This window comes from Numenius arquata, chromosome Z, assembly GCF_964106895.1.
Source record: "Numenius arquata chromosome Z, bNumArq3.hap1.1, whole genome shotgun sequence".
Taxonomy (NCBI): Eukaryota; Metazoa; Chordata; class Aves; order Charadriiformes; family Scolopacidae; genus Numenius; species Numenius arquata.
The window spans coordinates 2,407,526-2,420,313 of record NC_133616.1 but is presented as its reverse complement, the minus strand read 5'-3'; the positions used below and the strand labels follow the sequence as shown (position 1 = coordinate 2,420,313).

The 12,788-nt window shown below is 46.4% G+C and overlaps 1 protein-coding gene across 1 annotated transcript in view; it reads left to right on the top strand.

Moving 5' to 3' along the window:
- Positions 1–12,788, top strand: part of LOC141476928 (NAD-dependent malic enzyme, mitochondrial-like) — a 33,611-nt gene that overhangs the window by 13,763 nt on the left and 7,060 nt on the right. The window contains exons 3-11 of the mRNA XM_074165859.1: positions 1,320–1,469; positions 3,221–3,296; positions 4,935–5,096; positions 5,631–5,734; positions 6,092–6,201; positions 6,311–6,408; positions 8,675–8,788; positions 8,884–8,998; positions 10,661–10,803. Of these exons, the coding sequence (XP_074021960.1) occupies positions 1,320–1,469; positions 3,221–3,296; positions 4,935–5,096; positions 5,631–5,734; positions 6,092–6,201; positions 6,311–6,408; positions 8,675–8,788; positions 8,884–8,998; positions 10,661–10,803 (1,072 nt within the window). The remainder of the gene's footprint in view (positions 1–1,319; positions 1,470–3,220; positions 3,297–4,934; positions 5,097–5,630; positions 5,735–6,091; positions 6,202–6,310; positions 6,409–8,674; positions 8,789–8,883; positions 8,999–10,660; positions 10,804–12,788) is intronic.

The following is a 12,788-nucleotide window of genomic DNA, read 5'->3' as shown; positions in this document are numbered from 1 at the left end:
GCTTTCATCAATCATGCATTCATCGTGCGGCTAAATGATGTCAGGGAGCTTTTTTCTTTTCTTTTATATTTATTTTCGTTTATATTATATTTTTATAGTCATAAGGTAACAAAAAAGAACATGCGCGAATCAGTAAAAAAGCTGCAACCCTTGCTGTAACATGTAATATATATTTCTGTAATACGAAATATATATTTCTGTAATATGTAAGATTTGGGTGGCAGGTTGTTAGGGCACAGAAATATGAGATAGGGGGAAGAGGGCAGCGAGCAAATGCTAGAAAAATATGTGAGAGTGAAGGTAAATCGAGGGTTTGATAATTAGGGAGGAAAAGCAGTGTTTATCATATTTGTCATATACATTACTGCTAGAAAGGAATTAGAGGGTTAGAATTTTGAGTCTCGTGATGGGTCATTTTTTTATATTTTTTTTTTTTTGTTTATCCCACTGGTTTGGTGAAAAAATTGTGAAATATTTTGATTTATTTATTTTTTTTTAAATAGCATGTTTTTAGCATCCTGGTACTGTTTTCATATAAGCCTACGTATATCTGCATGTAAAAATATACAGTCTCCTAAAGGCAAGAGGAGCATTGGAAGGGTTTGAGGCTTTACTGGACCACATCAAAACTCTTTTGTTCTCATCAAAAACCGAAAGATGACTTTTAAATCCGCGTCGTGTCACTGGCTGATCTGAAAGAATCATGTCATCTGTATTGGCAAAGCGCCCGGGTGCTGTAGCCTAAGACAAGTCCCTAATTCGTTATCTTTATGTTGTGGGGTCAACGAGACCGAGCATGAGTTGGTAACACAGTAGATCGGTAGGTAAACATGCAAAAATGCAGGTTTAATTTCCACACCATGGTAAGTCCTTCAAAAGGAACTTTTTGTTAGGAGTTAGTTTGTTTTACAGCTGTGTTAACGTTCAGATTAACGAGACCTTACTGTCAGGACCTTCGTTTTTCGGATGAAAAATTCTTTCACTGGTTTTTGGGTTTTTTTAACAGTAATGAGACTCCCGGCTGCATCCTGTAATAAATAAATGGCTTATCTTTTTATCACACTGCATGTTTGTGCATTAAATTGTTAGCGTGCGTGTTGTGTCATATCCAGTATTTTCACTTCAGCTTTTTAGTACTGCTACTGTCTTTTCCATGTTTTGTTTAATGCTCAAAGCCCGACTTGGGTGGAAGCAGGAATTTGATGAAGAAATAATATGAAGCAAGTTTGGGTTTTGCTTTGGCATTTTTCACATTGTTTTAAATAAGCATAAATGTGAAACAATAAGCGACTATTTTTTTGTCTTTTATTCCATTTCAGGTATATCTACATAATGGGAATCCAAGAGAGAAATGAAAAATTATTCTATAGGGTATTACAAGATGATATTGAGCGGTTAATGCCAATTGTATACACACCAACAGTAGGCCTTGCCTGCTCCCAGTATGGACACATCTTCAGGAGACCAAAGTAAGAATAATAGATAGATATATTGCTGCTACTTTTATTATCATTTCCTGTTGGTGGCAAAGGATCCCAGTGCTGGAGAGATTCTCATGAGAAGAATATCAGAAGGACATGGACCTGTTAGAGCAGGGCCAAAGCAGGACACGGAGATGATCCATGGATGGAGCCCCTCTGCTGTGAGGACAGGATTAAGAGAGGTGGGGGGGTTCAGCCTGGAGAAGAGAAGGCTCCGGGGAGACCTTAGAGCCCCTTCCAGTCCCTCAAGGGCCTCCAGGAAAGCTGGGGAGGGACTCTTGATGAGGGAGGGGAGCCCTAGGACGAGGGGGAAGGGTTTGACACTGAAAGAGGGGAGATTGAGATGAGATCTGGGGAAGAACTTCTTTGCTGTGAGGGTGGTGAGACCCTGGCCCAGGTTGCCCCGAGAAGCTGTGGCTGCCCCATCCCTGGAGGGGTTCAAGGCCAGGTTGGAGGGGGCTTTGAGCAACCTGGTCTGGTGGGAGGTGTCCCTGCCCATGGCAGGGGTGTTGGAATGAGATGACCTCTAAGGTCCCTTCTAGCCCAAACCATTTTAGGATTCTGTGCTCTGCAGAGCAGCACGATGTCACATCTTGGGTGCCGGAGCAGAAGCCAGCGAGCAGTGTGTGAGGAGAGACGTTGGCAAAGCAGAAAGTGGGAAGCTTGAAGTCATGGTAGCTCAGCAGACTCCGTTGAGTGCTGATGGTCCCTGTATTAAAGCTGGGAGTGCAGGAGTCACCTTTCAGTCACTCTGACACAGTAAATACGCTTGGCTGGGATCTGGTTTGGGTTCAGCCGTGATTTCAACCGTTCAGGTTACTAGCTCTGTGTTGAGGAAACCAGTTCAAACTGGTAGTCATTTCAGCTCATTTCCATGAAACTCTTGACTGCAATTCCAAGAGTATTTCTAGAGCCCTCTCGCTTGAGGGCTTTAGTGCTGTGTGGAGGAAGGGCTGATCCTTCGCTGCCATGAGGACTCCAACGTGCAGTGATGCTGCTGTGATAAAGACAGAAGGAAACTCATGGTTTTGCTCCTTGTCTGGGACAAGGGGACGTGAGAGATGTCCTCTTAGTTCTCACATACTACTTTTCCTTTTCCACTTTTCTGTATGTATTATAGACGAGTTTGAAAACTGTCCCCCTCAAGAAGTTGTCTGTAGAAGACACAGCAGCATGGGCAGGAGCTCAGAAGAAATGCACACACTTCTCTTCACCTCTGCTCCTTCCTGCTCCTTTGCCTCTCCTCCCACGTTCCCGTGGAGGAACACCCAGCAGCAGGAAGCACTTTTCTCCTCCTGGTCTTGGAGAAGAAAAGATGCTCGATCCCCGTCTTTCCTTTCTTTTCCTTCCCCTCATCTTGCGTAATGGTGTGAACATTGGATTCACGAAGGTAAAGCCAGGCTTAGGATCACGTTCCCTTCTCATGTCCTTACAGGAGAACGTAGATCCTGTCCCATCTGACGCTAACACCAGAGGTGTTTTGCCCTAGAGGAGTATTAAAGGTGAATATCTGTAGTAGCGTAAAACCCAGGTGGCCTCATGATAAGTATTTTCTCTGTGTTCTTGTTTTAGAGTGCCAAAGTAGCCGAATAGACTTGTGGAGTAGAGATTGATGTCAGTGATTGCAACGCTGTCAATTTTAAGAAAATTTTACTGTTTGACATTCAGTTTTACAAAGCAAGGTGAAAATGCCGATTGCCACATGTAAAATGTCGTTCGTTTGGTTTTTTTTCTTTCAGAGGATTATTTATTTCTATCTCAGACAGAGGCCACATAAGGTCAATCGTGAACAACTGGCCAGAGAACGATGTTAAGGTACTACCACCCTATACATTTTTTTTCCAGTTGTTATTTAATCTGAGTTGAGCTTCTTAAGATTTGTTAGTATTTGATGGAAATGTAAATGCTAAATAATGCATCCTTGGCAGTTAATTTGACGATGATGGCAAAATAGAGCTAAAGAAGGTAATACGTATCTTGAAGAGCAGTGCTTTATCCTAAACAGGAGGTTTATGGTTTGAGTAGACAGTAACGATGAGAACTGGACTTGCCAAACTTCTTGCTTTACTTTGTTATTCCTCCTTTTGGGGAGGTGCTGGGGGATGCCCCTCTGGGTCTTACTTATTGTGTTACGTAGCAGTGTGAGAGGACATCTTGTACCTCAGATGAGGACACAGAAGTAGTTGGGAGCACAGATTTTTGCCATTAAAACCTGTATGAACCAGTTGGGTCGAGAATCACAAGGGGAGATGAGGTGAATGACACTTCCCCAAGCTTTTTTGATGTCTGGATTTACAAGAAATGACAAACCCATGTTACAAGCTGCAGTTCCGCGAGGCAGCTTGGATCCTTCCTACTTGCACCCTCAGCAAGTTTGCTGATGACACCAAGCTGTGTGGCGTGGTCGACACGCTGGAGGGAAGGGATGCCATCCAGAGGGACCTGGACAGGTTGGAGAGGTGGGCCTGTGCAAACCTCATGAAGTTCAAGCAAGCCAAGTGCAAGGTCCTGCACCTGGGACATGGCAATCCCAAGCACAAATACAGGTTGGGCGGAGAATAGCTGGAGAGCAGCCCTGAGGAGAAGGACTTCGGAATGCTCGTGGATGAGAAGCTCAACATGAGCCGGCAGTGTGCGCTGGCAGCCCAGAAGGCCCCCGGCATCCTGGGCTGCATCAAAAGAAGCATGGCGAGCAGGTCGCGGGAGGTGGTTCTACCCCTCTACTCTGCGCTTGTGAGACCCCACCTGGAGTACTGTGTCCAGCTTTGGAGTCCCCAACACAGGAAGGACATGGACCTGTTGGAACGGGTCCAGTGGAGGGCCACAAGGGTGCTCAGAGGGCTGGAGCACCTCTGCTGTGAGGACAGGCTGAGAGAGTTGGGGGGGTTCAGCCTGGAGAAGAAAAGGATCTGGGGAGACCTTAGAGCCCCTTCCAGTACCTGAAGGGGGCTCCAGGAGAGCTGGAGAGGGACTTTTTGTCAGGGAGTGTAGCGACAGGATGAGGAGGAATGGTTTGACACTGCAAGAGGGGAGATTGAGATGAGATGTGGGGAAGAACTTCTTTGCTGTGAGGGTGGTGAGACCCTGGCCCAGGTTGCCCAGAGAAGCTGTGGCTGCCCCATCCCTGGAGGGGTTCAAGGCCAGGCTGGAGGGGGCTTTGAGCAACCTGGTCTGGTGGGAGGTGTCCCTGCCCATGGCAGGGGGGTTGGAACTGGATGATCTTTAAGGTCCCTTCCAACCCAAACCATTCTATGATTCTAGGATACTTAGCTTTCCGGGATTTGAGCAGTGGATTTCAGCAAAGAAAAAGGAGTATAACAGTAAAATATTCCTTGTGATCTGTTCTGTGCAAACATACCTGAATTTTTGCCAGGAAAAAACCACAACTGGTGTCACGCCAAAATTTATAAATTTCAGGAATCGCATATAATTTCACCTGCTTTTTGTTTTCAGGCTGTTGTCGTCACTGATGGAGAAAGAATATTGGGTCTCGGAGACCTGGGTGTGTATGGGATGGGAATCCCAGTAGGAAAACTGTGTTTATATACAGCCTGTGCAGGAATACATCCAGATAAATGCTTGCCTGTCTGCATCGATGTTGGAACTGATAATACAGTGAGTATGACTGACCTTAGCCATAAGTTATCCCTATGAAAAGTCTTTATTTAACAGTATTTAGTAGTCTAAGAGCAGATTTTTATTTGAGTGCTTTTATTTAAGATAAAACCACATATTTTATGGAAAGGTAAATGGTTTGGAATTCACTATACCGTTACATATCAGTGACTGAAAAAAAAAAACCAACAGTTAATTTGTCAGTGAAATGGTGCATTTGGAAGTGATTTGAATGCTGGAACACTGTAAAATAGACAGTCAGGTTGACCTGACTTTAAGAAGCTGGAAATGTGAATCAGATTTATTAAAGCAGTTTATTCTTCACGGTATCGATTTGTTCCAGTTTAAAAGCAGCCATCACCACCCTTGAGCGCCAGCTGAAATTACTGAACAGTGATCTAGGCTGGAGGCAGTTACGGCGGCTCTATAAATGCAGTATGTTTGGTGGGAAATGCTTTACCGTGAACTCTGGGAAGTGTATATTGAGGAAGTGATTCATCCTCCTGCTGTCTTGGATTTCTTTCTTTTTTTCAGACACTCTTAAAAGATCCGTTTTATATGGGCCTGTACCAAAAAAGGGATCGCTCGCAGGTCTACGATGACCTAATTGATGAATTTATGGAAGCCATTACAGACAGGTATACGACACTGAATATTCTGCACGGAAGTATGGCCAAAGCTGTTGGCAAAAAAAAATTAAAAATAATCCATAACACACTGTCCTTGAAACAGTCATTTAAGGAATAAGGACAGGACTAGAAGTCAAGAGATGTGGCTGGTTTTATGACTCTGTAGTGATTTTCCTCTGTGACCTGGAACGTGCTGCTTGCAGTTACCTGTTAAATATACACAGAACAGAGACGGAACTGTTTTAAGCGGTGAAAGGCTTGAGGACGTCATCTTTCCAAAGTTAATTGATTATGTGCAAGGTTAGTTTGAAAATTCTTTTATTTCTTTATGTATCTAGTGATAGGAATATTTGCCATGTTCTGTAGGTATGGCCAGAACACGCTTATCCAATTTGAAGACTTTGGAAACCACAACGCTTTTCGCTTTTTAAGAAAATACAGAGAGAAATATTGTACCTTCAATGACGATATTCAAGGTATAGCCTTTGTTCGTGTTCCTTAATGTATATGCAAAAACCTTACCTAAAACCATTATCTGCTGTGTACATCTGTCCAGCTGTCCTTAGATTTTTACTGCTTTTACAGGGACAGCTTCGGTGGCGTTGGCAGGACTGCTGGCAGCGCAGAGAGCCACCGGGAAACCACTTGCAGAGCAGAAGGTGCTGTTCCTTGGAGCAGGAGAGGTGAGTTCCCTTAAGGGCTCTAGAACAAGAGATTTAACTGTGCATTTTCTGGTTCTTTTAAGACTTGTGGAGATTCGCATTCTCTGAATTCCATTGCAGAACTTTTTATATAAAGCCTGCCTATTAACAGAAGGGACTACCTACTTAAATAGGATTATTTGAAAGTTGTTTAACGTTTGCAAGGACTCAAGTTTTTCACTGTCTTACGTGGACTTAAAAAAAGCATCAGGGTGTTGTGTGTAGTTGAAGGGGAATTTACTGTAAAACTATGGATGACAACGGGATGCCCATGAGCCAGCAATGGGCCCTTGTGGCCAAGAAGGCCAGTGGCATCTTGGGGGGCATCAGGAAGAGTGTGGCCAGCAGGTGGAGGGAGGTCATCCTCCCCCTCTGCTCTGCCCTGGGGAGGTCCCATCTGGAGCACTGGGTCCAGTGCTGGGCTCCCCAGTTCTAGAAGGACAGGGAACTGCTGGAGAGGGGACAGCAGAGGGCTACAAAGATGCTGAGGGGCCTGGAGCATCTCTCTGATGAGGAAAGGCTGAGGGGCTTGGGTCTTTTGAGTCTGGAGAAGAGAAGGCTGAGGGGGGATCTGATCAAGGCCTATAAATACTTCAAGGGTGGGTGTCAGGAGGATGGGGCCAGTCTTTTTTCAGTGGTGCCCAGGGACAGGACAAGAGGAAATGGGCACAAACTTGAACATAAGAAGTTCCATCTCAACATGAGGAGGACCTTCTTTCCTGTGAGGGTGTCAGAGCCCTGGAAGAGGCTGCCCAGAGAGGTGGTGGAGCCTCCATCTCTGGAGATGTTCAAACCCTGCCTGGTTCCTGTGTAACCTGCTGTGGGTGGCCCTGCTTTGGCAGGGGGTTAGACTAGATGATCTCCAGAGGTCCCTTCCAACCCCATATCATTCTGTGATTCTGCGATTTAGTAAGAAAGGGGGGGAAAAAGTATGTTAATCTTCATAGCACTGGGGAGGAATACACAGAGGTTTTCTCTGCAAGTGGCTGTTTGCAGCAGACACTACTTAGTTATTGGGGCCGCAGCATCAGGACCAGTACCGTGCTTCTTAGTCTATCAGCAAAATTGCTTCTGAGGTGCTGACAAAATAACTTAATTAGCTGCAAATTTGTCCAGCTGGGGAAAGTCCAGATTGCAGTAATTGGCCGATGGTGTGTTGTTGCCTGAGCGGTGAGATCTGCTCCGCGCTTCCCTCTATCTTATTTCTCCTGCCTGGCTTAGCAGCCTGCGCAGCGATCCAGGAAAAGGGAGATGGAGGGAAGACCTGCCAACATCCACTCTCTGCCCTCTGTCTGCAAGGCCTGTATCTCCGGCAGTGGGAGCAGAGAGAGGTTCAGAAAGCAATTGGACACAAAACACCAGGCCGTGGTTTCTTGACAGGAAGCTGCAGCACTTCCTTGTTCTTATTGTCTGGTTGGACTGGTTTATTGTGGGTGCTGAACTGGTACAGGCAGGGGGGCACAGTACCCAAAAGAGCCATCACTCTTGTTTTCATAGAATCACAGAGTTGTCCAGGTTGGAAAGGACCCTTCAGATCATCGAGTCCAACCATCAACCCAGCACTGCCAAGTCCACCACTAACCCGTGTCCCTCAGTACCACGTTTGCCCGGCTTTTAAATACCTCCAGGGATAGTGACTCCACCACTGCCCTGGGCAGCCTGTTCCCCAATGTTTGATAACCCTTTCCATGAAGAAATTTTTTCTAATATCCGTCTTAAACCTCTCCTGCTGCAACTTGAGGCTGTTTCCTCTTGTCCTATGGCCTGTTCCTTGGGAGAAGAGACCGACCTCCCCTGGCTACACCCTCATTTCAGGGAGTTGGAGAGAGCGAGAAGGTCTCCCCTCAGCCTCCTTTTCTTCAGGCTGAACACCCCCAGCTCCCTCACAAGACTTGTGCTCCAGACCCCTCACCAGCTCCGTTGCCCTTCTCTGGGCCCGCTCCAGCCCCTCAATGTCTTTTTTGTGCTAAGGGGCCCAAAACTGGACACAGCACTTGAGGTGGGGCCTCACCAGTGCCCAGTACAGGGGGACGATCACCCCCCGAGTCCTACTCACCACACCATTTTTCCTTGAAGATGTGACACTGTTGATACCAGGAGTGTGTCCCCATCTAGGCCAACATTGCTTGTGTTGCAGAGCTGACTTACTAAATGATTTTCATGGGGATCTTGAACAGGGGGGTGTTTGTGATGACATACTTCTTTTGTGACTTGTTAAAAATTAAAGTTGTTTTTTTTTACCCACAAGGCTGCCCTGGGAATCGCAAACCTCATTGTTATGGCCATGATGGAAAGCGGTGTTTCTGCTGAGGAAGCCTACAGGAGAATATGGATGTTTGACAAATACGGTTTACTGGTAGAGGTAGGGGTGCACCATGCCTTGAAATACCACAGTAGAGATGGCCAGTGCTCTCTGCGTCCTTCTCACAAAAAAAAAATCGACTTTTTAATCTATAGGGTCGAGAACAAAAGGTAGATTCCAATCAAGAACCATTTACGCATCAGGCTCCAGAGCAGATACCAAAGACATTTGTAGAGGCAGTGAATGTACTTCGGCCTTCAGCTATCATTGGTAAGTAAGGTTATTTCTGTTCCTGTTTTTCCATCATTTGGTTATTTGCTGTATTTAATTTGCTAACGTGGCTCCAAGGAGGTTGGTGACAGTGATCTGTGTTTCTGCTGGTTTAAATAAGATGAAAATGTGAGGTAAATTTTCGGCTTGAAAATATACTGAGCTGCAGGTCAGCTCTCAGTGCGTCCTTCATTGTAGCTGCAGTGCTCCTTCTGCATCTTATCATAGAATGGTTTGGATTGGAAGCGACCTTAAAGATCACCTCGTTCCAACCCCTTGCCCTGGGAAGGGACACCTCCCACCAGACCACGTTGCTCAAAGCCCCCTCCAACCTGGCCTTGAACCCCTCCAGGGATGGGGCAGCCACAGCTTCTCTGGGCAACCTGGGCCAGGGTCTCACCACCCTCACAGCAAAGAAGTTCTTCCCCAGATCTCATCTCCATCTCCCCTCTTTCAGCGTCAAACCCTTCCCCCTCATCCTGTGGCTCCCCTCCCTGATCAAGAGTCCCTCCCCAGCTTTCCTGGAGGCCCTTGAGGGACTGGAAGGGGCTCTAAGGTCTCCCCAGAGCCTCCTCTTCTCCAGGCTGAACCCCCCCAACTCTCTCATTACAGCAGAGGGACTCCAGCCCTCGGAGCATCTCCTTGGCCTCCTCTGGACCTGCTCCAACAGGTCCATGTCCTTCCTGTGCTGAGGACTCCAGAGCTGGACGCTGTACTCTTCTTGGGTCCTTGTTAACTGCTTCCTGTAGTCCTTGTCCAGCTGGTGTTGGACCTTTCTTAGAAAACCCTGAGCATGTTCTCAGGGACTGCATGGCCACAATGAACTGAAACTGTAAGAAAGGGCAATAAGAGTCAGGAAGACAAAAACTTAACTTTTTTTTTTTTTTTTTTTCCCAGACACATTGTCTACACCAGCAGCAAGGGAAAGGGCAGTCACAAACATCCCATTTTCTGCTTTACAGGAGTTCCCTAACTTGAGTAATGTATTTTTTTCTAAGCTTCCTTCCCCAAGTCAGCTTCTCTGGCCAGGACCTGCCAGAAGTATAACTTGAAGGAGCTTTTTCATACTGCACATCACCAATACCCCTTAAGTCACTGCCATATGTAGGTATTGATTTATAACTCTCTGCTGTCTGCAGAGGTCGGATGGGATTACAGGCATTTCCTGCTACAACCCTGCAATTTCCTTTGCACGTGATTTATTTGGAAAAGAAAAGGTTTTTGGCCCAAGTTTGTAGGTGGTGTACGAAGGTACAAATACGTAAAATGGTGTACATATGTGTTTGGGTGCGGCCAGAAATACCAATGTCACGGGAATTTGTATTGCCCAGTTAACAACCAGCGAGAATGAATCATTGTGGAGAGCCTGGAGTTCCCACTGGCTTATCCAGGGCAGTGAAAAGTGGTCTTTACACAGATAAATACCAAAAAAAATCATGTAAAATAGGCTTTTGGAGCAGATTAATTAGGCGTTCCTGTGAAAATGAGAATTTTAAGCAGCCACCAGAGCCTGGTTTCCATCTCCCGCTGCTAGAAAAGCCTTGGATGCTTTGCTCTGAGCAGGAGACTTCAGGAGCGACATGAACTTAATCTACAGTCGCTGTCGTCTGCCCTGAGGCAGTCAAATATTGATTCTATTTCGATGCATTTCCATTCCTTCAGGAGTTGCGGGAGCCGGGCGGCTCTTCTCTCAGGACGTGATCAAAGCAATGGCCTCCATCAACGAGCGACCCATAATATTTGCACTAAGTAACCCTACGGTGAAAGCTGAATGCACAGCGGAGGAAGCCTATACGCTCACAGAGGTTTGTGACGTTGAGAAATGGTGACGTATTCGCACTTAGCGATGGAATTCTTTACCGAGTGTGAGATCGCAGGAACTCAAATTATTTTATTATTACTTGGACATATTGACATAATAGTCAGAGAATCACAGAATGATATGGGGTTAGAAGTGACTTCTGGAGATCATCTAGTCCATCCCCCTGCCAAAGCAGGTCCACCCAGAGCAGGTTGCACAGCAACCAGTCCAGGTGGGGTTTGAATGTCTCCAGAGATGGAGACTCCACCACCTCTCTGGGCAGCCTCTTCCAGGGCTCTGCCACCCTCACAGGAAAGAAGTTCCTCCTCATGTTGAAATGGAACTTCTTATGTTCAAGTTTGTGCCCATTTCCTCTTGTCCTGTCCCTGGGCACCACTGAAAAAAGCCTGGCCCCATCCTCCTGACACCCACCCTTGAAGTATTTATAGGCCTTCATCAGATCCCCCCTCAGTCTTCTCTTCTCCAGACTCAAAAGACCCAAGTCCCTCAGCCTTTCCTCAGCAGAGAGATGCTCCAGGCCCCTCAGCATCTTTGTAGCCCTCTGCTGTCCCCTCTCCAGCAGTTGCCTGTCCTTCTGGAACTGGGGAGCCCAGAACTGGACCCAGTGCTCCAGCTGGGGCCTCCCCAGGGCAGAGCAGAGGGGGAGGATGACCTCCCTCCACCTGCTGGTCACACTCTTCCTGATGCCCCCAGGATGCCACTGGCCTTCTTGGCCACAAGGGCACCTTGCCGGCTTGTGGTCATCCTGTTGTCCACCAGGACTCCCAGGTCTTTTTCCTCAGAGCTGCTCTCCAGCAGGTCACTGCCAACCTGTCCTGGTGCAGGGGGTTATTCCTCCCCAGGTGCAGCACCCTACACTTGCCCTTGTTGAAGTTCATCAGGTTCCTCCCTGCCCAGCTCTCCAGTTGGAGAGTTCCTCCTTGTCTTCTTTCTTGTAATACAGTTCTTTCTTGTCTTTTGGCAAAAGTAAATGGAGGTGATTTGAACTGGGGAGCCCAGAGCTGGACACAGTACTCCAGATGGGGCCTCACCAGGGTAGAGGGGGAGAATGACCTGTCCTCGTGTTCCACTCTTGTGACACCCATGTCTCGTGCACTGGCACCACTAAACGTCAAAATGAGTGAACCAGAGAATGAACAGACCTTGTTCTGCACCGTTACCTCAAAGCCATTATGCTTTGGGTTTGGAGGTTGAGGTTTTGGGCTGGGTTTGTTAAATAACACTATCACCACCGCATCCAGACCAGACTCCAGCTCGCTGTGATATCTCCCGTCCACAGGGCCTTCTGCAGACTTCAGGGGTGGGGTTTGTGAATAGACTTCATTTTTCTTCTTTTCTTTCTTTTTTTTTTTTTAAATATACAGTCCCGAATCAAATGAGTCATAAGTGAAAATGAGCGGGTGGAGATCTTTCCCTCTTTCATGATGCAGAGTATGAACTCATTCCTTCCACTGGTAGTGTGGCTCAGTTTCCAGTGTCACAACTCTGACTTCCCATCGAGATGGAGAAGTCCATCCCATGGAGATGGTTAGCACCCAGGTTCTCTTCCTGGTTACTGGGTGTTACTGGGCCCATCAGCTCGGAGGGAACTCTTAATACTCTTAATTTGCAGGTCCAGAATGAGCCCTGAGCAGGAATAACACCCTCTGGACAAAATCTAGACTTCAGCTTTTAGTAGTAAATGAGAAGACTTTCAAATGAAGATGGTTTAATCTCTGAGATATCTTGTATTAGCCAAAATAGTAAGTAGGGCAGTGTTTCAGTATATAAAATTAAATTCCAATATCTTGGATAGAAAGTAGAGTTAGTTATACAGCCAGGCTTCTAGCTGGAATAAATATATGTCAAAACTACTGGCATCTCTGATGGCTGAAGGAGGCCAGCACCGCTATTAGAGGGAGAATCAGCCTAATTTTTGCTTGCATTTTTAATAGAATATCGACAGAGCAATAGGTGTTTTAAGGGAAG